Genomic DNA, 24155 nt, shown 5'->3' with positions numbered 1-24155 from the left:
GCCTGTGCAGTGCCCAGGAAACCTGGAAGAAGCAGAATCACGCTATGGTCCTTCTTCGTTTTCCTCCTTTCATATTCTCTATATGCCTATGGATTTTTGAGCTTCGGTCTGCCTGTGGTACTACATTTCCCGAGATTCCATCTGGCTGCCATCCGTATACACCTGTCTGACGACACTGATCCAGGGTCCATCCAATTATATCTCAAGCCTGTTTGACACGCAGAGCGTATGCTCTATCGTGTTCAAACGATCTGGTAAGCCTCCCCTATATTTGGGTGTGGATCTGTCTCGCGTGTGTACACACGCGAGACAGATCCACCACCAATATAGGGGAGGCTTACCAGAGTCGTTTGAACACGCTAGAGCATACGCTCTGCGTGTCAAACAGGCTTGAGTATAATTGGATGGACCCTGGATCAGTGTCGTCAGACAGGTGTATAACGGATGGCAGCCAGATGGGAATCTCGGAAATGTAGTACCACAGGCAGACCGAAGCTCAAAAATCCATAGGCATATAGAGAATATGAAAGAGGAAAACGAAGAAGGAACCATGAGCGTGATTCTGCTTCTTCCAGGTTTCCTGGGGCACTGCACAGGGCTGATCTCTCTCTGCTGCTTCCATCCAAATTCTTCTTTTGGAGAGAGATCAGCCCTGTGCAGTGCCCCAGGAAACCTGGAGGAAGCAGAATCACGCTATGGTCCTTCTTCGTTTTCCTCTTTGATATTCTCTATATGCCTATGGATTTTTGAGCTTCGGTTTCCCATGATTCCATCTGGCTGCCATCCGTATACACCTGTCTGACGACATTGATCCAGGGTCCATCCAATTATACTCAAGCCTGTTTGACACGCAGAGCGTATTCAAACGATCTGGGTAAACCTCCCCTATATGGTGGTGGTTCTCTTCACAAGTGTATACATTCACTGTTTGCAAGATTTCCTCGCACTCAGACTGGGAATAGATTCACATCTACTATTATTTATGGACTTTTTTTCATTTTAACAGTATTGATTGTGCATATTATTTTATGTTAGTATATTCATGCTGTTTTTCCAGTGTCATTTTGATTTATGTATGGATTGCACTGGGCACAACATCATTTAGCGCTACACTTTGTTCTATTTATTAAACTGAGACAAGAAGGGTGGAAGGAACTTTTAATTCATTTTTGGGTTGTTTCCTGTGGAAGGCAAGGGGTCATTCATCTTTGTCATCGTTATCCGCAAGTTTGTGGCTTTTTTCCTATGTTTAAACAATCAACTGTGCAGCGCTTAAAACTAAACACACTAAAGTGAAAATATATTAGTCTTCTGATGATGCCACAAATATCACTTCATATGTGAAACCAATACTAATCATGCAGTGCATAAACACTTACGTTTTGTAAAACAATAAAAAACAGAATTCATATAAACATATAATAAAAATTACATAAAAAAGAAATTAAGAAATTAGTCCATAAAGTCCCCATAATGTAAGTGCTTCATAATAAGTGCTAAAAATTAATCCACTCCTCTGTGCTGTAAAGGGATCCAGGATGTCTATCACCACAGGTGCTCTTACCCCCCCCCCCCCCCCCCCCCCCAGCTTTCTAGCCTCACCACGTGTTTGGTTTTAAGTGCTGCACAGTTGATTGTTTAAATGTATTGATATACATGTAGGATTGTGATTAGTGTCAGCAGCTTTTTAGGCTTTCCATTATCACGTTGTAGGAGTGGCGCTTAGGATTTCTTTGAATTTTATTTTTTCCTATGTAATGGAATTAAATGGTTTCTTTTTCCTTAGAGGGTACAATAGTAAACTGTAGTGAATATGCAAACCTCCATAATGCTATTCAAGTCTTGTGAGATCCTTCTCTTTTTTTTTTTTTTTTTTTTTTATCCAGTGACTCCACAGCCATGGAGTTCATCAAAGCCACCAGATATTTCTGCAATAATGGGCTCAGCAGGGCGATCACCTCGATTAGTACAGACTCCAAGCCGTCTGCGGGACATTTCCATGGTAGGTGGACTATCCTTATTTTTTTATCAAATCAAAGGTCATGTTTGTTTGTCGCGCCCCCCCCTCCATTTTAGACATTGCATTTATACAATGAGGGAGAAAAAGTATTTGATTCCCTGCTGATTTTGTACAATTGTCCACTGACAAAGAAATGCTCCTTCTATAATTTTAAGGGTAGGTTTATTTTAAAAGTGAGAGAATAACAAAAAATCCAGAAAAATGCATTTCAAAAAAAGTTATAAATTGATTTTGTATTTTAATGAGTGAAAATAATGTATTTGATCCCCTATTAATCTGCAAGATTTCTGGCTCCCAGGTGTCTTCTATACAGGTTTCGAGCTGAGATTAGGAGCACTCTCTTAAAGGGAGTGCTCCTAATTTCAGCTTGTTACCTGTATAAAAAAACACCTGTCCACAGGTGTCTCCCTCGGTTTGGGGCTCCATGCAAGTTCTTGCCTCGTGGAGTTTCAATGATTATGAGAACGACGAGGAATCGTCCCAGAACTACACTGGAGAATCTTGTCAGTGATCTCAAGTCAGCTGGGACTATAGTCACCAAGAAAACACTTGGTAACACACTATGCCGTGAAGGACTGAAATCCTGCAGCGCCCGCAAGGTCCCCCCTGCGCAAGAAAGCACATGTACAGACCCTTCTGAAGTTTGCTAATGAACATCTAAATGATTCTGAGGAGAACTGGGTGAAAGCGTTGTGGTCAGATGAGGCCAAAATCTGGCTCTTTGGCATCAACTCAACTCGCCATGTTTGAGGGAAGAGGAATGCTGCCTATGACCCCAAGAACACCATCCCCACCGTTAAACATGGAGGTGGAAGCATTATGCTTTGGGGGTGTTTTTCTGCTAAGGGGACAGGACAACTTCACCACATCAAAGGGAAGATGGACAGAGCCATGTATGGTCAAATCTTGGGCAAGAACCTTCTTCCCTCAACCAGGGCATTGCAAATGGGTCCTGGATGAGTTTTCCAGCATGACAATAACCCAAAATACATGGCCAAGGCAACAAAGGAATGGCTCAAGTAGAAGCACATTAAGGTCCTGTAGTGGCCTAGCAGACCTTAATCCCATAGAAAATATGTGGAGGGAGCTAAAGATTTGAGTTGCCAAACGTCAGCCTCGAAACCTTAATGAATTGGAGAGGATATGCAAAGAGGAGTGGGACAAAATCCCTCCTGAGATGTGTGCAAACATGGTGGCCAACTACAAGAAATGTCTGACCTCTGTGATTTTCCAATAAGTGCTAAGTCATGTTTTGCAAAGGGGTTAAATGCTTATTTCACTCATTAAAATGCAACTCAATTTATAACTTTTTTGAAATGCATTTTTCTGGATTTTTTTTTTTTTTTTTTTTTTTTATTCTGTCTCTCACTGTTAAATTAAACGTACCATTTAAAATTATAGAGTGATCATTTCTTTGTCAGTGGGCAAACATACAAAATCAGCAGAGGATCAAATACTTTCCCCCTCACTGTACTTGCTAAACACAACCCCAATTCCAAAAAAGTTTGTAACGCTTTGTAAGATCTACATAAAAACCGAATGCAATGATTTCCAAATCTCAAACTCATTTTACTTACAATAGAAAAGAAATCAAATGTTTAACCTGAGAAAAGTTACCATTATAAGTAAAAAAATTAGATGATTTTGAAATCGATGGATGGTAGCATCCACGTTTTCTTTCCTTCCTTCCTTCCTTCCTTCCTTCCTTCCTTCCTTCCTTCCTTTCTTTCTTTCTTTCTTTCTTTCTTTCTTTCTTTTCTTTCTTTCTTTCTTTCTTTCTTTCTTTCTTTCTTTCTTTCTTTCTTTCTTTCTTCCTTCCTTCCTTCCTTCCTTCCTTCCTTCCTTCCTTCCTTCCTTCCTTCCTTCCTTCCTTCCTTCCTTCCTTCCTTCCTTCCTTCCTTCCTTCCTTCCTTCCTTCCTTCCTTCCTTCCTTCCTTCCTTCCTTCCTTCCTTCCTTCCTTCTTACACATTTACAAAAACCATGTAGTGCAAGGGCCTGCCTGATTGCATACAAATTTTAACTCTTAAGGTTTGACCTCATATCGTTTTGGTAAATCTGAAGACGAAAATCTAATAGTGTGTATGGGGCTTTAGACACAGTTTTTTGAAAGAACTTGGCAGGTAGGTTTTTCCAAACATCTTGGAGAACTATCCACAGATCTTCAGTCGATGTAGGCTGCCTCAAATCTTTCTGTCTTGTCATGTAATTCCAGACAGACTCAATGTTAAGATAAGGGCTCTGTGGAAACCAAACCATCACTTCCAGGACTCATTGTTGTTCTTTATGCTGAAGGTTCTTGATGACATTTGTTGTATGTTTGGGTTTGTCCTGTTGCGGAATCAATTTGGGCCGGTCACACTCCTCCCTGATGGTAAGTATGTGCTTGTATTTCTTAGTACTGAGGACAATGAACCTCCACCACACTTCACTGTTGCCTACAGACACTCATTATTGTGCCACTCTCCAGCCCTTCAGTGAACAAACTGCCTCCTACTACAGCCAAATATTTCAAATTTTTGTGCATCGTTGAGTTTCCACGTTGGAATTATGTGTTTTTGTCCACAATTTATTCACTAAGACCACTTCTTTTGACCAGACTGTCTACAGGACAGTAGATGGGTGTACCTCGGTCCCACTGGTTTCCTCCAGTTCTGTGCTGATGGCACTGCTGGACATCTTCTGATGTTGAAGGGAGTAAGTCTGATGTTTTTTTTCATCTGCTGCATTGTTTCCTTGGCCAACTACTGCGTCTATAGCCCTCATCATTGCCCATTTCTTTGTGCTTCTTCAAAAGAGCTTAAACCAGCACATCTTAAAACGCCAGTCTGCTTTGAATTCTTTGCCTGGTAGAGACCTTGCTGATGCAGTATAGCTACCTTGTGTCTTGTCGCTGTGCTCAGTCTTGCCATGGTGTATGACCTGTGACCTGAAACGGTGTTCCACAACTTCAACTTAGCAGCAGAGTTTGGCTGTTCCTCACCCAGTTTTAAGCCTCATACATAGTTTTCTGTTTCAGTTAATGGCGGTGTTTCAATATACATGTGAAATTGAAGTTCATGAGCACCTCTTAGGTTTAATTGTACACCTGAATCTTATCCTACAAAATATGACTTTGTGCAAGTGTAGGAATTGATGCTAGTTTGAAGGCAAAGGGTATCACACCAAGTATTGATTTGATTAAGATTTTTCTTCTGTTCCCTTACTTTGCATTTTTTAAATTGATAAAAATAAAGAATTAATATATTTATGGATGTATTTTTGGACAGAATTTTATATTTGAACCATCTTATCCCTGGCTGAGACCAAGGGGGAGAAGGGGAAATCCCAAATCTCCCTCCAGTCATCTTCATCCAGTTCTGGGATGTCCCCCACCCATTTCCTGCTGAGGGAGGACAGCTCAGGACTAGCAGCCACGAGTAGGTAGCCATAAAGTTGAGACGTGGGCTTCCCCAAGTTCTTCACTCGGAGGGTAGATTCCAATTCTGAGTATGAAAGTTACCTGTTGGCCCAGAAATTGGCACCTGAAGGTAAGAGCAATCTGGAGGTATCCAAAATGTGCGTGCGTGTGTGTGTGTGTACATAAAATTTTGATTGCAGAGTACTGAAAGAAGACAATTCAGTGTTAGTGATGATATGTGCCAGCTTCACTATTTTGTGTTTGGCCCAAGCCTGTGGGTCTGGGATGGTGTAGAAATGCGGGAGATTGGGGTTCAGTCACAATGGTGTATGTGGAGAGAGAGTTTGTCTGGGGTGTCTGCAGAGCTTCACTCATTTTCCACACTTGTATGGTGGTGCACATGGAGGGACTGAGGTGATGTGGGGACTTTTTCCCCCTAACCAGCCCCTGTAAGGCCTCCAGAGATTTGACAATTGCTGCCTCCAGCACTGTAGCAGAATTGGTTATGCCACCAATGGGCAGTCACTAGCTGGCTTCATATAAATATTTATAACAATCGGGAATAGCTAATCCGCCTCCCCCCCGTCCACAGGCCTAGTCAAAGTGATATATTTGGATCTGGGTGGTTTTGTGGATAATGGACGTGAAAAGTTGTTTAATGGAGTTAAAGTGGTGTTCCGGCCGAAATTATAATTTTTAAATAAAAATACCCCTATAATACACAAGCTTAATGTATTCTAGTAAAGTTAGTCTGTAAACTAAGTTCTGTTTTCTTAGTTTATAGCAGTAGTTTGTTATTTTATAAACTTGCAGCAGGTCATGGCCATCTTAAGTGTGGGCATCTGAAGCCAGACTGTATTTCTTCCTGGATCTCATCCTTGCAGATCTCGCACATGCTCAGTGCAGCACAAGCAGTGTAATAGATTTCAGGTCAGGTTTCCATAGCAACGGCAGTGTCAGAGGAAGTTGCCGCCCCTTCCCAGAAGGCATTGCAAACAGGAAATGATGCGATGGGCCACGGCCACAGAGGAGGAAGTGAAAAATGAATACAGCAGATATACAGTAGGTGCTGAGAAAAAAAATATCCCATTCATTTACAGTGCACAGTTTAGTGAGGGATGCTGAAGAGTTGTAAAAGTGGGTGGAACTCCAGTTTAAAGAGTTCTTTGAAGGCCACTGAGAGTTTCTAAAAAATATATATGTGAATTGGAGGACCTTCATTTTAAGGAGGTTAATATGTCCAATTGGTGAGAGGGGTAGATTGCGCCATGCCTTCAGTCTAGTCTTAACCCCAGCCAGCACAGGATCCAGGTTGAGTTTCACAAAGTCCCTACAACGTCTGTCTGGATATCACAATTCCCAGATAGGTAAAGTGGTCGACCCACTGTAGCGGGAGAGAGGGGGGGTGAGGAAGAACGTTAGCCTCTTCAACCACCGGAAACGGCTGGGATTTGTGCCAATTCACCCGTGAAGGCTGAGAAGGTGTTCATAATTCTAAAGGCACCCTCCAGCATCATTCAAGAAAAGCAGTAAGTCCTCGGCATAGAGAGCCACTCTCCTCCAGCCACCCCACCCGAAGGCTGCTAATCTCGGGTGAAATTCTGAGGGCTTCAGCAATGGGTTCCATGGCCAGGACGAAGAGGGCCAGGGAGAGAGGGCATCCCTGTCTGGTACCCCTCTGCAGGGGAAAGGGGTCAGATAGCAAGCCATTAAGCCTTATGCTTGCCAGGGGGCCAGTGTAGAGCGTACGTACCCAGTCAATAAATTTTAGTGGGAATCCCATCCTCCTCCATCACCTCCCATAAATACACCCATTCCACAGTATCAAATGCCTTTTCCATGTCTAGGGTGGCAATCATCCTAGTACCCTGATTTGTGTGGGGGGCATGGATATTGAAGGAATGATCTATGTATGTTGATATCTGTGGACCTACCTGGCATAAAGCCCATTTGATCCGGGTCTACAAGGGGTTTTATAACTTTGTTTAGTCTAGTGGCTAGCAACTTGGTAAGGATCTTCAGATCACAATTGAGAAGTGCAATTGGTCTGTATTAGGCGCACAGCTTGGGATCCTTATTGGGCTTAGGTATTAGGATAATATGGGCTTCCTTCATGGAGGGGGGGGGTGAGAACAACTCGGCCAGTATTGGTGCAAACAATTCAGTGTGGGCTCTATACAATTCAATGGGCAAGCCATTGGGGCCAAGGGCTTTACCCGCCGGAAAAGACTGTATGGCAAGTGTGATTTCTTCCAGGGTGAAATCTGCAACCAGAAGATTCCTCTCAGATTAGGAGAGCCAGCCCAGTGTCAGGGTATCTAAAACGGAAGTCATGGGCGCAGAGTAGAAGGCATCTGGCAAGGAGGACGTGTACTGTAGAATCTAGTGAATTCCATCAGGATGTCATCCTGTGAGACGGCGTGCCATCTGCTGTGAGGATTTCGGAGACAACTGCAAGGGGTCTATCTTGTGCTAGTAGCGCCAGCAATTAGTAGTTGTTTTTTTTTTCCCCCATACTCCAAAATATTCCTGCCTACAAGACTGTATGCCAAGTCTAGTGACTTCAGAGACGTGAAGATGCAATTCCCTCCTAAGTGAGGAGAGGTGATCAAAGTTTGCGGCAGTGGGAGATGCACAGTACTGACCTAAGGCCCTATCAACCTTGTGTTGCAGTGAACAGACCATATCACCGTGGTCCTTCACAGCGACCACAGCAGAGATATACCGACCCCTGCTGTGAGCCCTAAATGCATGCCATGTCACACTCAGGAGGCCGATTCCACATTAATTACCCAGTATTCCTTCACTTGAGGGGGAATTTGGTCTTGAACCGACTCATGGTTAATTCAATGGGGTTGCAATCTCCAAAGGGCTCGATTGTGCAATTTTTGGGGTTCTAATAGTCAATTTAGCGGATTATGAGCTGAAAGGCCAGACGGAAGGTAACATCCTCTTGGATCTAGCTAAGGAGGCAATGTTTTCAAATGCCAGGTCTATTCGTGATGAGGTCTTAAAGGTGGTAGAGAAACAGGAGTAGGTTCTGTTGTGTGGATGTAACCATCTCCATACCTCCGTAAAGTCCGTGGCATGTGCCCAGATCTGAATTGAAATTCGTTTGAGGTGAGGGCCTATCCAAGTTTCGCGATAGGGTGGCGTTGAAGTCACCCATGAACCGAATTTGGGGGCAGGGCAATGTGGAGCCAACCTTTTCGTATAATGAGTACAGGGGTTGCATCTGACTAGGAGGGGCAGGTAAGCATTGACAATAATATATTTCTTGGTGTGTGTGTGTGTATATGTATATGTATATATATATATATATATATATATATATATATATATATATATATATATATATATTTTCTATCAACACCAACATAACATGTTTCCCATGTGGGTCTAGATATCAAGAATTATGTATGGTATTTTGTTTACTGATCAGAATAGACACCCCACGGGAGTATGTGGAGTAGGTCGCGTGAAATGCTTTTTGTACCCACGTTTTTTTTTTTAGAGCCATTTACTCTGCTTCCCATTAAGTGGGTCTCTTGTAGCAATTCTATGTCGGGATTGTGTATTTTCAGATATTGAAACGGCAGCGACCGCTTGTACCAAGAATTGAGCCCCCTGACATTCCATGACAAGACTCTTTACCATAGTTAGCCATCATGGAATATCAGGAGGGCGCAGGACCAGGATCAGACCAGCAAGCCACTCCGCATTAGGGTCGGCATAGAAAAGAGCATTGCCTGTGTGAGTCTTTAGAGTAAAACGTGTTTGAGCAACAGTATATACATGTAAATCCTTAAAACCTATACCCTCCCCTCCCCCAAAAAATAACTCCCTACCCTGACACCAAAAAAAACAAAACACCACAGCCAAAAACAGGGGCCAAAAAGGAAAAAAAATCTGATGCAGGGTTTGTTCCCATAACTAGTCAACAAAGGTGAAAACTTCAGGTCACTAGGACCCCTTGAAGCCTTGCACACAGGGCTGGTGCAGTTGGAGCACACCCCAAGGAATCTTCTGACAGTACTTGGGTAAGTTCCAGATGCAAGGTGGGTGAGGGAAAACTGGGGTCAACTTCAGCAGTGTGCCGTGTAGAAAAAGTGCTCCGCCTCTGGAGCATGTAGCTAAAGGCAGGATCCCAGCCTCCCTAAATGGCTGCAACAGGCAGAATTGTAATCCAGTAAGGAGGCCATGAAGAGGATCAGCAGGTGTCGAGCCAAAAAACAGCTGCCACAGGGGTTTCAAAGTAGTGGGTGGAACTACCTCCCACCACCCTAAGCTTGCTGGGGTACAGGAGGCTGTATTTCAGGCCGTTCTTCCAGAGGAGCTTGCGGGTCTCCATGAAGGAGCAACGACGTTGCTGCACTTGAGGTGAGTAGTCGGGTTACAGGGAGAAGTCTGCGGCATTTCTGGCAGCTGCCAGCAATCTATCCCTGTCGCAGTAATTGAGGAACTTAATCAGGAAGGGTCTAGGTGGAGCACCAGGAATGGATGGACTCCCTATGGGCCTGCTCCACTACAAATGTGGGAAGGAGATCCGTGAGGCCTAGCAGCGTGGGGAGGAACCATTCAGCAGGTTTGGCGCCTTCGGCCCGTTCGAAGAGCCCCAGCACCTGCAAATTGTTACGACTGAGCCTGTTCTCCTCCATGTCCACTGTTTTTTTGATGTAAGGATTGTACCTGTTTTTTTGGAGGATTCTCAGTTCCCTGGAGTCCTCATGCACCGCTTCTTCCACCTGAGCTATATGGGATTCCGCCTCAGATATCCGGGACCGGAATTTGTCCTTATGCCTGAATAGACTGACCTCCGTGGTCACTGTGTTGATCTTGGCAGTAAGTGTCTCCTTTAAGGAAGTGATAGCAGCCATCGGGTGCGCTGATGATGGCTCTGCGTCTCCCATGCCTGCAGTTGCCATCTGAGTGCTCGCTGTTACACAGGATGGGGAGGAGGGGGCAGAGCGCGTGGCCAAGATGGCTGCCAACAGGGGAGACCGAGCTTAGGGCGCTGTATGTTTGCCGTATTTTCTCTTCCCCGGAGCCATCTAGGAGGTCAGGAGTAATAGGGAACCATAGAGGCACCTTTCGTACACCAGTAAATGATCTTGGAGGTGCTGACCATGATTGCAGGATGATCAAAAGGATTAGGTAGAAGAGGAGCTCAGCTACTGCACGCCCACCTTGCTTCACATCCAGACGCGCCCCCCAACTTTTTGGGACGTGTTGCTGTCATCAATTTCAAAATTACCTTTTTATTTTTTTTTTTTTTAAGTGGTTGTTTACCCGCAGGAAAAAAAAAAGTAAAAAAAAAAAACTGTAAGGCAAAGGCGTAATGAGCTAGTATGCACCGCATACTAGCTCATTATGAAATACTTGCCTTAGAACGAGACGTCAATATCTAATCCCAGTTCACGCCGAGGGAGCTGACATTTTCCCCTCAGCATGTCTTCTGGGTTCGCGGCTCCGGTGCTGTGAGTGGCCGGAGTTGCGATGACGTCACTCCCGCGCATGCGAGTGTTCTTCCTGGCAAGGTCCGGCAGCGTCTGCCGGACCTTTAGCTGGGCATTTACAGCGCATGCGCCACTGACATCAGCAGCTGCATGCAAAGTGAATATCTCCTAAACCATAGAGGTTTAGGAGATATTCATTTTACCTACAGGTAATCCTTATAGGTTTACTTTTAGGTAAAAATTAAAGAAATGGGTATACAACCGCTTTAAATTATACATTTTCTCAGTTTAAACATTTTATATTTTTTATATGTTTTCTATTGTGACTAAAATATGTAAATAAAAATAATAATACGTATATAAATAATGTGTAGATAAAATAACTGTCTCCTATGTCTCTTAACTCTGGTATGCTCTTACTGCTGCAACTCCACCCAAAAGCTGAAACACTGCTGTCTGCTTTTCTTATGTGTCTCTAATAATGCTGGTATGTTTTTCTTACTTAACTGTCTGTAGACCTGTCCACATTACAATGCTTTATTATCTCCCTTGTCTTACCCAAAATTATGGCCCGTTTAACTTTAGTGCCCTCTTGCTAGTCTGTTTTTGAATTAGGAATTTAGCCCTGTTAACCAGCCAAGCTTTTATTACCTCCTGAGTGATAATTAAAATCCACCCACACCCCACCACTCTTAGTATAAGTATAAGCTTCTCTTGGGTGAAGCATTTGCAGGGGGTACACATTTACAACTTGGCTCTTTCTCAAAGTGGCTAAATTCTAAATCCACACACACTAAAAATCTCTAAGACCCTGGGGCATGTCACTTCATATAAATCCCACTCCCATATTACCTCCCTCACCGTCTTGCTTCTCCTAACCTCTGGAGATATATCCCCAAACCCTGGGCCTCCATCATTTAACTGTACCCAATGCACCCATCACCCTGCACCCTCTGGCAGCAGCCGCAATCAACACAATTTAGTTCCCATTTCTATTCTTCCCAAGACCAGACTGCCTTTCTCTTGTGCCCTTTGGAACTCCTGCTCTGTCTGCAACAAACTCACCTCTCTCCATGACCTCTTTATCGCCAACTTATTTAACCTACTCGCCATTACCGAAACCTGGCTCCACGAATCCGACACTGCGTCTTCTGCTGCCCTATCCCATGGTGGTCTTCTCTGGACTCACTCCCCCAGATCCAGTGGACGTAAGGGAGGAGGTGTCGGAATCCTCCTAACCCCACATAGCATCTTTCAGGTACTTCAGCCACCTCCCTCTCTGTCACTCTCCTCTTTTTCGAAGCACGTTGTATTCGTCTTTTCACTCCAATCTCTCTAAGGATAGCCGTGATCTACAGGCCCCCTGGACCAGTATCAACCTTTCTTGATGACTTCTCTGCCTGGCTACCCTACTTTCTTTCTTCTGAAATCCCCACAATCATTCTCGGGGACTTCAACATCCCTATTAATACTAACACTCCTGCGACTTCTTCCAAACTTCTCAGCCTAACATCCTCCTTTGACCTGAAGCATTGGATACATGCTCCTACTCACTCAGAAGGCAATATCCTTGACCTCATTTTCTCTCACCTTTGCACTCCATGCAACCTCTCTAACTATCCATTGCCTCTCTCTCATCACCACTTTATTAGTTTCGCTCTCCCCCCAACCGCCTTAAAGTTACCCGCAGAAACCTATGTCATCTCAACCCTTTTCTTCTCTACTCTATCAACAACCTACGACAAAATCTCACCCCTATCCTGCACCAACCTAGCCACTTCTGTCTACAACGCTTCACTTCTAGCCTCACTGGACTCACTGGCCCCCCTCACTACACGCAGAATCAAGCCCCGACCCCTTCTACCTTGGCAAACAGATGATACTAGAAGTCTGAAAAAATGTAGTCGTGCTCTTGAGCGCCTGTGGCATAAGACTAAGTCTCAGAGAGATTTCAACCAATATAAATACGCCCTCCAAAAATATAATTCCAGCCTCCTCTCTGCCAAGCAGACCTATTTTACCACTCATTAGCAACTTATCATCCCGTCCCCGTCAACTCTTCTCCACCTTCAACTCTCTACTTCGTCCTCTACCCGCTAACTCACTCACTGCCCAGGAGATCGCCAATCACTTCAAACAGAAGATTGATACAATTTGCGCGGAGATCTCTACTGTTCCGGTACTCTCCACGCTTTACACTTCATGCCCACAGGCACAATCATTACTTCCCTCTTTCAACCCCACCACTACAGACGAAGTTGCTAAACTACTCGCTAATGTCCACCTTACCACCTGCCCTCTGGATTCCGTTCCCTCACAAATGCTATGTTCACCCTCTGGCCCTATGCTACACTCTGTAACCCACATCTTCAATCTCTCCCTCTCTTCTGGCATCTTCCACAACTCTCTAAAACATGCACTTGTCAGACCCATACTTAAAAAGCCCTCACTGGACCCATCCAATCTTAACCTACGCCTCATCTCCTTGCTCCCCTTCTTATCCGAACTCCTCGAACATCTGGTCTACAACCGACTGAGCATCCACCTCGCTGATAACCTTCTTGATCCCCTTCAGTCTGGATTTTCTCCTTAACACTCCACAGAAACTGCTCTCCTAAAACTAACAAACGATCTACTAACGGCCAAAACCAATCAACACTATTCTGTACTCCTACTCTTGGACCTCTCTGCTGCCTTTGATACGGTTGACCACCCCCTCCTCCTCAAAAAAAACTACACGCCTTTGGTCTCCGTGACTGTACTATTCGCTGGTTCTCTTCCTACTTATCCAACCGCACCTTTAGTGTTTCTTACAACTCTACTTCCTCCTCTCCTCTTCCATTCTCTGTTGGGGTCCCCCAAGGTTCTATCCTTGAAAATAGGAGGTCCAATCTACACCGCCTGTCTGGGTCAACTGATAGCCTCCCATGGCTTCCAATACCGCCTCTACGCTGACGACACCCAAATCTATTTCTCTACCCCTCAGCTCACTCCCTCTGTCTCCTCACGTATCACTAATTTACTATCAGATATATCAGTCTGGATGTCACACCACTTCCTCAAACTCAATCTATCCAAAACCGAACTTATAATTTTTCCTCCCCCATATGCCCCTTCCCCTGATCTCTCTGTCAAAATCGATGGCACAACTATAAGGCCATCCCCACATAGACTCTGAACTCTCCTTCAAGCAACACATCCAATCACTGTCCAAATCCTGCCGCCTCTACCTCCGCAACATCTCCAAAATACGCCCCTTTCTAACCAATGACACAACAAAGCTCTTAATTCACTCGCTGGTCATCTCTCGCCTCGACTACTGCAACTCCCTTCTCATTGGCTTACCTCTACATAGTCTATCACCTCTTCAATCCATCATGAATGCCGCCGCCAGACTCCTCCACCTTACCAATTGCTCTGTGTCTGCCACTCCTCTCTGTCAATCCCTCCACTGGCTTCCGCTCGGCCAAAGAATTAAATTCAAAATTCTAACAACTACGTACAAAGCCATCCACAATTTCGCCCCCAGCTACATCACTAGCTTAGTCTCTAAATACCAACCTAATCGTTCTCTTCGTTCCTCTCAAGACCTCCTGCTCTCTAGCTCCCTCGTCACCTCCTCCCATGCTCGCCTCCAGGACTTTTCCAAAGCCTCTCCAATCCTATGGAATGCCCTACCCCAATCTGTCCACTTATCTCCTACTCTCTTAGATTTAGACGATCCCTGAAAACCCTTCTTTTCAGAGAAGCCTATCTTACCCACACTTAACAACAACTGTATTTTAATTTTTTCCATCAGCTCATCCCCACAGTTATTAAATTTTGTTTCCACTTGACCCTCCCTTCAAGATTGTAAGCTCTAACCAGCAGGGCCCTCTGATCCCTCCTGTATTAATTTGTATTGTAAGTGTACTGTCTGCCCTCGTGTTGTAAAATGTTGCGCAAACTGTTGGCGCTATATAAATCCTGTATAATAATAATAATAATATTTGAGATTTGCAAATAATTGCATTCTGTTTTTATGTAGATTTTTACACAGCACACAGCGTCCCAACTTTTTTTGAAATTGAGGTTGTAAACAAAATTTATTATCGTGTTCTATTAACTTACTGTGTTAGTGAATTCAATGTGAGTAGTTTATATTGGTTTTACGGTACATCATAGCTTATTTTTATATGCTGTCTATCTGATGGATGATTTTCTGCAGATTTGTATCGCTAACTGTTAATTAGGCTTATTTTGATTTAGTGGGAATTCATTGAATAAATTCTCAGGTTTGTTTTTTTTGTCTACGTAGTGCCTTTTGCCTATTCCCCACAATCTATGTTTGCAATAATCTCTGTGATAAGAAGCAGATAGGCTTTTGCCTATCTCCTTACATCTGTGATTTTAATCTATGTGATAAGGGGCAGATGCTATACCAATGTTTTTTCTCAGTCATAAGAGATGATATCCTAAAATATGCTGCACTGACAATTTAGGAATGTGCTTACCTTTGGCCTTTTTACTTAAAATGTATGTCATTTTGCAGCTGTCCAATATGGAAGACAGTGCATACGCAGCCTCCTTCTCCCCTCAGCGGACAGGAATGTATAGTGTATTTGATAGTCCTAGTTTCACGGAAGACATAACACTTAGTGCAGTTATGATGAAAGAGGAAGACCCAGGAGAAACTGGTAAGTGACAACACAAGAGAAATACACGTGTATTTCTTTCTTACATCTCACCCTTGCCTATGTGCTTTATTTGCAGCCACAATGAGCCTGTATCAGGAATTTCTTAATTCCTTTCTGAAGCTTCCTTCCAGTTCAGTGTTTGAGCTCATAGAAGAATATGAGACTATGTGCCGTGAACAGGTAATTTTTTGTGTTGCAATTATTGGGAGAGGGGTTCTAAAAAGCAAACGTATAAGTAAAGGCAAAACCTCCTTTTGTTTTTTTGTTTTTTTTTTTTTTTTTGTTTTTTTGTTTTTTTTTTGTTTTGTTTTGAACAGAGTACAGAGGGTACAGAACACCTGGTCAGGATTTTTTCTTTTGCTGTCTGTTCCCCTCTTTCTCTTTCAATGATGATAAACAGGAAAAATAAAGTAAAAGAAAATCCCAAATTTTAAGTTGTCCCCAAAAAGGTAATAGAGGGCAAATCTTCCAATGGGGTCCTAGTTCTAGTGACCTGGGGGGCCCCCAGAGGATTCCCTTAAAGTGATTGTAAATGGTTTTGCACTTTTCTGCTCTTTTGGGGTCCCCTGCCAGCGCTCCTGGCTCCTTCCCCCATGCTGTTGCTATGGGGGCACTCGTGTGGGCTTGATCCTGAGCTGCATTGTGTGTCCCTAGACGCACATAGTGTGACTTGCCGCTACCTCTCAGGCTGTGATTGCCAGTAGCAGGAATGGCTCCCCCTACTGCCTCCATGACCAGTGATGAGGGAAGAAAGCCGGTGTTCTCAGAGGGCTGGATTGAGATCGGGCTCAGATAAGTATTGGGGGGGGGGGGGGGGGCTGAATGAACACAGAAGATTTTTTACCTTAACACATATGTAGCGGTACCCCAGTAGGAGCTGCTGAGTATTGTGGTCCGTCTGTCACCCTGCACCAGCCAGGCGCACTCTTGTCACTCATCCAAAAAAAAAAAGTCCTTTGTTTTTTGTTTGTTTTTTATTGAGGGATATTAAACTTGGATAGTGATGGGGACCTATGAGATGCCTAAGTGATGACAACATTGCAGTTTGGGACTTTATATACATCCGGTATACACATCGCTTCCTCTCTAATCTTCATTCCTTTCCCCTCCTGCACATCGCTTCCTCTTTAATCTTCTCCAGACTAACTAGCACTGATTTGGTAGGCCTGACACTGGCTCAGCCAGGCCTAAAGCAAGTGCCCTTTACAGGCAGGGACCGTGGGCCCTTATGGTGTAGCAAATAGAAAATGTCCCTGTGGCAACTGCTCCCAGCACCACCTTTTCTCCAGGCACTGCCAGTCCTCCTGGCTTCAGCTGCCCCTTTCCATTGCCCATGACACCACCATCCTCCAGACTGGCTCTGCACCCATCACAGACATTTCCATCCCAGTCCTCTCAGGTGTGCCTCCCCAATCTTCCAGATTGTGTGCTTACTCACCAACCCTCCTGGCTGCCTCTGTGAAACTCCTGGAGACTTGCCCGGTAGTGTTCGCTGTCCCCTCTTGCTCCTCCTGTCCAGGACACCTCCACGTTTTCTTGGAGGGCCCTGTCCGTGCCCAAGGTCAATTCCCTAGCACACTAGAGGGTGCTACAAATATAATGCATTAAGGTACAAAATACCTTCTGCCTTTTACAACCACTTTAATTTGCAGGGATTTCCTCACTACTTTTTTTTTTTTTTTGCTATGGTATAGGAAGTGATTAATAAATACTGTATAATTGTGACTGTGACATTGGCAAGGCAAAGCTTTAAAGTGGTTGTAAACCATTAGCTAAATGGAATAGGCCGCGCTGCTTAATATGTGAACGTGATTATAACAGGTGAGTATAACCATGCCAAAAACATTCCTGGTGATATACAACACTCAAAATAGATGAAAAATGCGTACAAAAAAAAAAAACAAATAAAGTGAATATTGTTAAAACAATGTAGACTAAACTCCACAAACTGCACGATTCATGGTGAATGAATAAAACAGTGAAAACTCAGAATCGAGGACCATGTGATGCTGCAAAGTCCATACTTTCAAATAACAGTCCTTATGAGAGAAATAACTTTTTGGTGAGGGAAGAAAACACCAATCTTGATGCAGAGTGAGGCATGCACAAACATATCTCCCTGGGGAGCGTGGTGATATAAGAAGTTCCTCCACCTCAGACAAAAACGCCCCTTACCAGATGGTTAGATCTCCTGTCACAGAGATCGTGTAAGCGAGTGGCTGTGTCCCCCAGCCACTGGGTCTCTGCAAGGTTCACACTCTGAAGTTCACAGGATTGGGGTATTAGTGCTCAGATCCCAAAAATAGAAAGAGAGATGCTCCATAGCGTAATACAGTTAAGCTTTATTAAAATAAAGAATATAAGAAATGCACTTACAGTGTAAAAACGTCTTAAAAACAATGCAAGCTGGCCGGCTCTCAGATCCTGCCCGTGTCTTCCGGGATCAGCGTGGTATGGTGGTGACGTCAGCACGCCGCTCCTCCCCACGCCGTTTTGACAAAGCTGTCGTCTTCCTGGGGACCACTGGGGTGCACTGAGCATGGCGCTGCTAACGGCGATATGCCGTTAGTGACGTCATTGCGGCTCCGGCCAATCATTGCGGCGCCGGAGCCACGATACCCAGGAAGAAGATGGATGCTCCGTAGCAGAGGGGACAGCATAGTAGCCCATTATGCTTTTATCTTTGCAGGCAAACAAAGAGGAAGTAAACCCATCAGGGTTTACTTTCTACAGCCTGGTAAAGCGCTTCTTGTTCCCAGCATGCTAAAGTTTTTTGCTAGTGTCCTTAGGCTAACAGACGTAATTTCTCAGCTATGAGAGGAGTAAATCAAACCTTTTCACTTTTTTTTATTAAGGCTTTTTTTTATTCTTTTAGCATGGTTGGTGCAGAGCCACTGGGGCTTTTTTTTTTTTTCCATTTCATATCCATTGGAGAATCTGTGGCTGCCTTTTGCTGATGTTGTTATATAGTATCAACCAACATGCTGTGCCCATCTATTCATATGTGAGTGGCAAGCCACTGCTTTTCTCATTACTACTATGCTTAGATATTGGTGTTCTCCCCTCCTTCTCATTTTATGTCCATTGGAAATTAATGAATCTGTCAATCATAAATGCCATCATAGAGTACCTATTGATACGCCGTGTCAGCCCAGTTGTATGTGAGTGCAACACTTGCCTTCTAACGTTGTTGTCCTCTTCCTAATCCTATGTGTTGATAGTGATGCTTTCTCTCCCCTTCCCTCATCCTTGTTTTGCTCAGCAGTACCCTATAAAGATAGTTTTTCTAAAAACTTGTGAATCCAACCATTTCCTGTCTCAACGAGCTCTTAACTGTTCCTGTTAAGGATTTGCCAGTGTTCAAGGACCCCCATGGCTAAACACCTGGAAGCACCTTTTAAAGCGCTGTTCTTCTTTGAAGACTCTGCCATGCAACCTGTTGTTGAGACCATGTGCCAAACACTGGCTGTCTGGTCCAAGGCCATGTCCTCCTGGTTCTATACTTAGTTATACTAAAGTCTTGTTTGTTATTTTTAAAGAAAAATGGTTTTGCACAGAGCAGCCCAAATTCTCCTCTTCTTGGGTCCCTTTTCGGTGTTCCTGGCCCCTCTCCTGTTGAGTGCCCCCACAGCAAGCAGCTTGCTGTGGGGGCACCCGAGCTGAGCCCCACCCTCTCTTGATTGGCTCCCACTGCTGTCAAAGTCAATTAGCCAATGGCGCTGCTACTGTGTCTCAGCCAGTTAGGGAGGAGAGTCCCAGATGACCGAGGCACTGGTGCAACATTGCTGGATCTAGATGGACCTCAGGTAAGTATTGGAGGGGGGCTGCTACTCACAGGTTTTTTATCTTAATGCATTCTATGTCCTCTAAGGCCTCATGCACACGAGACGCTGTTAAATGCGCATTCAGAGGCAGTTGGACACTTTTTTAAACTGCCCCTGAACATATTCAATGTTATCCTATGTGTCCATGTACACAGTCTCGTTTTTTGGCGTTTTTAGGCAGTTGCGTTTAACCTCGTTTTTCCAGAAGCAAAAAAATGGGTTCAGACGCAAAAGTTTTTCCACGTTTCAGACGCTAAACGCCTGTACCGCGTTTAGCTGCGTTTGCATTTATAAGTGTTTTTACAACCAGAATTTGGGGCCCCATATCTCGGGGCCAAATTTGGTGTGCAAACACAGTGGACCTAGCACTACAACATATCCAAAATTGGGGTTCCTAACACCAAGTGGCCCCGAGATATGGGGCCCCAAAGTCAGGTGGGAAAATGTAATTCTCTGCTGCAGAAGTGCTTGACATTTTGCGACCTGATTTTGGGGCCCGGTATCTCGGGGCCACTTGGTGCTTGGAACCCCAATTTGGATATGTTGTAGTGCTAGTTCCACTGTGTTAGCACACCAAATTTGGGGTTCCTAGCACTAAGTGGCTCCGAGATACGGGGCCCCAAAGTTGGGTCGCAAAATGTCATTCTCTGCTCTGCAGACGCTTCTAGACGCAAACGCGGCTAAACGCAGCATGCAAACGTGCCAAAACGGGCGTTTCTAAACGCCGGTTTCAGCTTTTAAAAGCGTGTTCAGCAGAGCTTGCACCAGCGTCTCGTGTGCGTGAGGCCTTATTTGACTGTAAAAATAGGATTTTTGTTCAACCTTCGAAATTCTTTTCTTATGGGACACAGGTTCCTCTCCTCCCCCTTCTTTTTTTTTTTTTTTTTTTTTTTTTTTTTTTTTTGCTTGCTACTAACTGAGGCATACTGGGTGTGGGAGGGGTTATATAGGGCTGTCTGTACAGCTTTGCCAGTTTCTAATTCTCCTGAGGATGGCAGTGTTTCAGAATACTGTCCTGTCCCCCATAATGTACTAAGGTAAAAAAAAATTACAGGTAGGACAAAGTTCCTGTTTTCCCTGTTTTCTTGTCACATGAATATCTGATTGTGAGCATTTTTTTTTTGTTTTTTTTAGGTCAGCTTACTTAAAAAGATTGTAAGCCGTGTCACTCCAGGACAGCAGAAATTTTCCAAAACCGCCAGTGTGCTATGGCTTCTGCAACAAGAAATGGTAACTTGGAGGCTCATTGCATCACTTTACAGGTTTGTCCTTCATCACTTACACTATTTTGGATGTTTTTTATTATGACAGACCAGAAAATAAGTCCCAACTTATAATATGAGCAGTTGTAGATCTGTAATTTGGGAAATATGTACTAGTCTACAACTGCCTAAATTGGTGATTGTAGTAGTCACATTAAACTGGCCTTGTTCTGTAATACTGAATCACCTAAATGTTAAAATTCACATCAACAAATAATCATTGCAAGTATTTCCTGTGTGATTTTTAAATTTACTCTGCAAATTTCATGTAGATAAACATTTTTTTTTTTTCCTAAGGGTCGGTTCACACATGGGCAACACGACTTTAGCGCGACTTTGTACCGCGACTTCAACGCGGCTTCAGCGCGACTTTAGCGCGACTTCAGCGCGACTTCGGCAAATTACGAGGCGACTTGAAGTCGCCTCCATGACAGGCGACTTCGCCTGTGGCCAATCACCTCTCTGGGAGGGAGGGGGGAGGGAGGGGTTTTCTCTGCAAAGTCGCTTGAGAGATCCGACTTGCAGGCGACTTACATTGAGTTGAATGGGTACAAGTCGCCTACAAGTCGGATAGAGGTAGTACAGGAACCTTTTCTGAAGTCGGAGCGACTTCAGTAGTGTCAATTAAGACGCTCCCATTGCCTACCATGATAATCTAAATGCAAAGCGACTTGGGGCGACTTGAGGGCGTACAAGTCGGATCCCAAGTCGCCCCAGTGTGAACCGACCCTGAAGGTGTCTCATCCACAATTGATTTGAAAGATGTTTATATTTGCAGTGCCTTGGGAATGTATTCACCCTTCACCCCCTTGGAGTTCGTCCTTTATTTTCTTTCTCTTCTCTTTTCTTTTCTCTTTTCTCTTTTTCTTTTCCTTTCCTTTCCTTTCTTTTCTTTCTTTTCTTTTCAAATTTTAAGTTGTCCCCAAAAAGGTAATGGAGGGCAAATCTTCCAATGGGGTCCTAGTTCTAGTGACCTGGGGGACCCCCAGAGGATTCCCTTAAAGTGATTGTAAATGGTTTTGCACTTTTCTGCTCTTTTGGGGTCCCCTGCCAGCGCTCCTGGCTCCTTCCCCCATGCTGTTGCTATGGGGGCACTCGTGTGGGCTTGATCCTGAGCTGCATTGTGTGTCCCTAGACGCACACAGTGTGACTTGCCGCTACCTCTCAGGCTGTGATTGCCAGTAGCAGGAGCTAATGGCTCCCCCTACTGCCTCCATGACCAGTGATGAGGGAAGAGAGCTGGTGTTCTCAGAGCGCTGGATTGAGATCAGGCTCAGATAGGTATTGGGGGGGGGGGGGGGCGAATGAACACAGAAGATTTTCTTTCTTTCTTTCTTTCTTTCTTTCTTTCTTTCTTTCTTTCTTTCTTTCTTTCTTTCTTTCTTTCTTTCTTTCTTTCTTTCTTTCTTTCTTTCTTTCTTTCTTTCTTTCTTTCTTTCTTTCTTTCTTTCTTTCTTTCTCAAACCAATCTTGTGCATAAGCATTCACTCTTCCCAACCACTTTTTTTCCACCCTATTATCACGCCCCTCGCTGTGGAGTGTCACATGGTACAAAGCCCCACAAGATCAATTTTATTTCCAGGTTGTAATGCAAAACAGGAAAAGCACCGTGAGAGGAGTGAATACTTTCACAAGGCACTGTAAAATCTACAAAAAAAGGAAAATGTTATATTGCTGAAAGGCTTCCATATTTGTAACATTTTCAGTGGTGAAATTCTCCCTCCTTAGGCCCCTTTCACATGGGCAACTCCACTAAGCGGAATCCACTTGCTTAGCGGGGGATCTCTCCGCCGATCCCCACTGAGCAGGCGTATGACAAGTCGATCTCCGCTATGCAGAACGGACACAGTCCCGCTCTCCTCTATGGTGCAATCGGATGGAAACGGACCGCCTGTCTGTTTCCATCTGATGCCATCAGATCCACCGGACGAATGAGGAAAAGGGCCACCACCTGTCTGTTTTTGGTGAACAGGATCGGATCGTCTCACCTGGCACTTTGTAGAAAAGACTGAAGGGTCCGATCAGGTCCGCCTGAAAACTGACAGGCGGACTTGATCAGACAGCCCTTGTGAAAGGGGCTTTAGTTTGTGTTTGCCCCCTTCTGCTTATGAATGTATTACTCTCTCCTGTGTACTCCCCTTAGTTATACACTGGTCCTATTTTATGGAGTGGCCTACTTGTAGTGGCTGCTGCAGTTGGGTGGAATTGGGGTATATTGAAGGAGATAACTTGTAACCCTGACTGATATAAGAAGCCACAGAATTTGAATAAGCATGCAGCAGCCACACACAACTTAACTGGGTATTGAGTGCACGTTTCCTGCACATTGCAACCCTTACTAGTCTGAATTTAAACTGGTTCATAGATGGAAAAAAAAATTAATTTTGTAATTTGTGCTTTTCAGAGATCGGATACAGTGTGCAACAGAAGATGAAAATATGTTTGATGTTGCAGTAAGTTGTCCATATTCCACATTTTCAAATCCCTGCTGTCTGACGTTACAGTGCTATAAATCTTGTACAGTTCTTCTCCGAAGGGTACAAAATCTTGTTTTGTAGGTCTCTTATTCTAAGCTGTGATTTATGGGTAGCCTGATATCATCATTCATGTTTTTTGTGTTTGGGATTTTTGCTTGTGCTTGCAATTATTTATTCCTCTCTCCTGTACAGGCACCAAATGCCAGTGAAAAAATGATAATGGATAAACTGTTTGAGCGAGATTCACTTGTTCGTCAGAGCCAGGTAAGGTATTGCTTAAAGGGACATCAAGAAGGTTGCATACTATAACCTTTTAATGAATAGAAGTTGGTTGGTACAGCTGCAGTATTTATTAGGAACCTTTACTCTTTTGTTTCTCAAGGTTTTGTACAGGTCCCCAGGGACCAACATTGTACGGAATAAAGTTACTCAGACTGAGTCCCACAGTAGTAGTTACTTTGCCTACTTATAGAGGCTGTGTCCTTTGTTTTGAAAGGAACCTGTAGGAATAGAGAGAGCTGCCATTGCAGTTATTTGCTCCAGGCTTGTTACCTTTCATACTGGTTTCTTTGCTTTTAGGAGTCACTGACTTGCAAGGATAGATGACCTTAGACTTTCTACAGACAACAAGCTTGTTCCAGGTAGTGATGATTGTACTGGAACCTGCACCTTGAAGTGAAAGTGTAACCAGACTGAACATTGAAATATTCTTAAACAGTAGAAGAGCTTTAAAACGAGCTCTCACTGACCTCTAGCTGTAGGCATTGGGATGCAATTAGGCTTAAAGTTTTACAGCAGCAGCCATCCCAGTTGGCTCTCTTGACACTCAACTACCTTCATCTTTATGTATAGAATTTTGACAATTTAGAAAACTTAATGGTATTTTCTGTTTTCAGTTGGTAGTGGACTGGCTAGAAAGTATAGCTAAAGACGATGTTGGAGACTTCTCTGAAAATATTGAGTACTATGCGAAATCTGTATACTGGTATGTACACAAAGGTTTATGTATTAAGTGTACCAGTGTGTTACTTGAATGTAATAT

At 44.0% G+C, this 24155-nt stretch overlaps 1 protein-coding gene across 1 annotated transcript in view; it reads left to right on the top strand.

Annotated features, from left to right (window-relative positions):
• NUP107 (nucleoporin 107) overlaps positions 1 to 24155 on the top strand; it is a 127260-nt gene that overhangs the window by 30678 nt on the left and 72427 nt on the right. The window contains exons 4-10 of the mRNA XM_073620079.1: positions 1887 to 2002; positions 15406 to 15550; positions 15627 to 15730; positions 20509 to 20636; positions 23041 to 23089; positions 23306 to 23377; positions 24010 to 24098. Of these exons, the coding sequence (XP_073476180.1) occupies positions 1887 to 2002; positions 15406 to 15550; positions 15627 to 15730; positions 20509 to 20636; positions 23041 to 23089; positions 23306 to 23377; positions 24010 to 24098 (703 nt within the window). The remainder of the gene's footprint in view (positions 1 to 1886; positions 2003 to 15405; positions 15551 to 15626; positions 15731 to 20508; positions 20637 to 23040; positions 23090 to 23305; positions 23378 to 24009; positions 24099 to 24155) is intronic.

Source organism: Aquarana catesbeiana, linkage group LG03, assembly GCF_042186555.1.
Source record: "Aquarana catesbeiana isolate 2022-GZ linkage group LG03, ASM4218655v1, whole genome shotgun sequence".
NCBI classification, from domain to species: Eukaryota; Metazoa; Chordata; class Amphibia; order Anura; family Ranidae; genus Aquarana; species Aquarana catesbeiana.
This window is presented reverse-complemented; position numbering and strand designations above follow the sequence as displayed.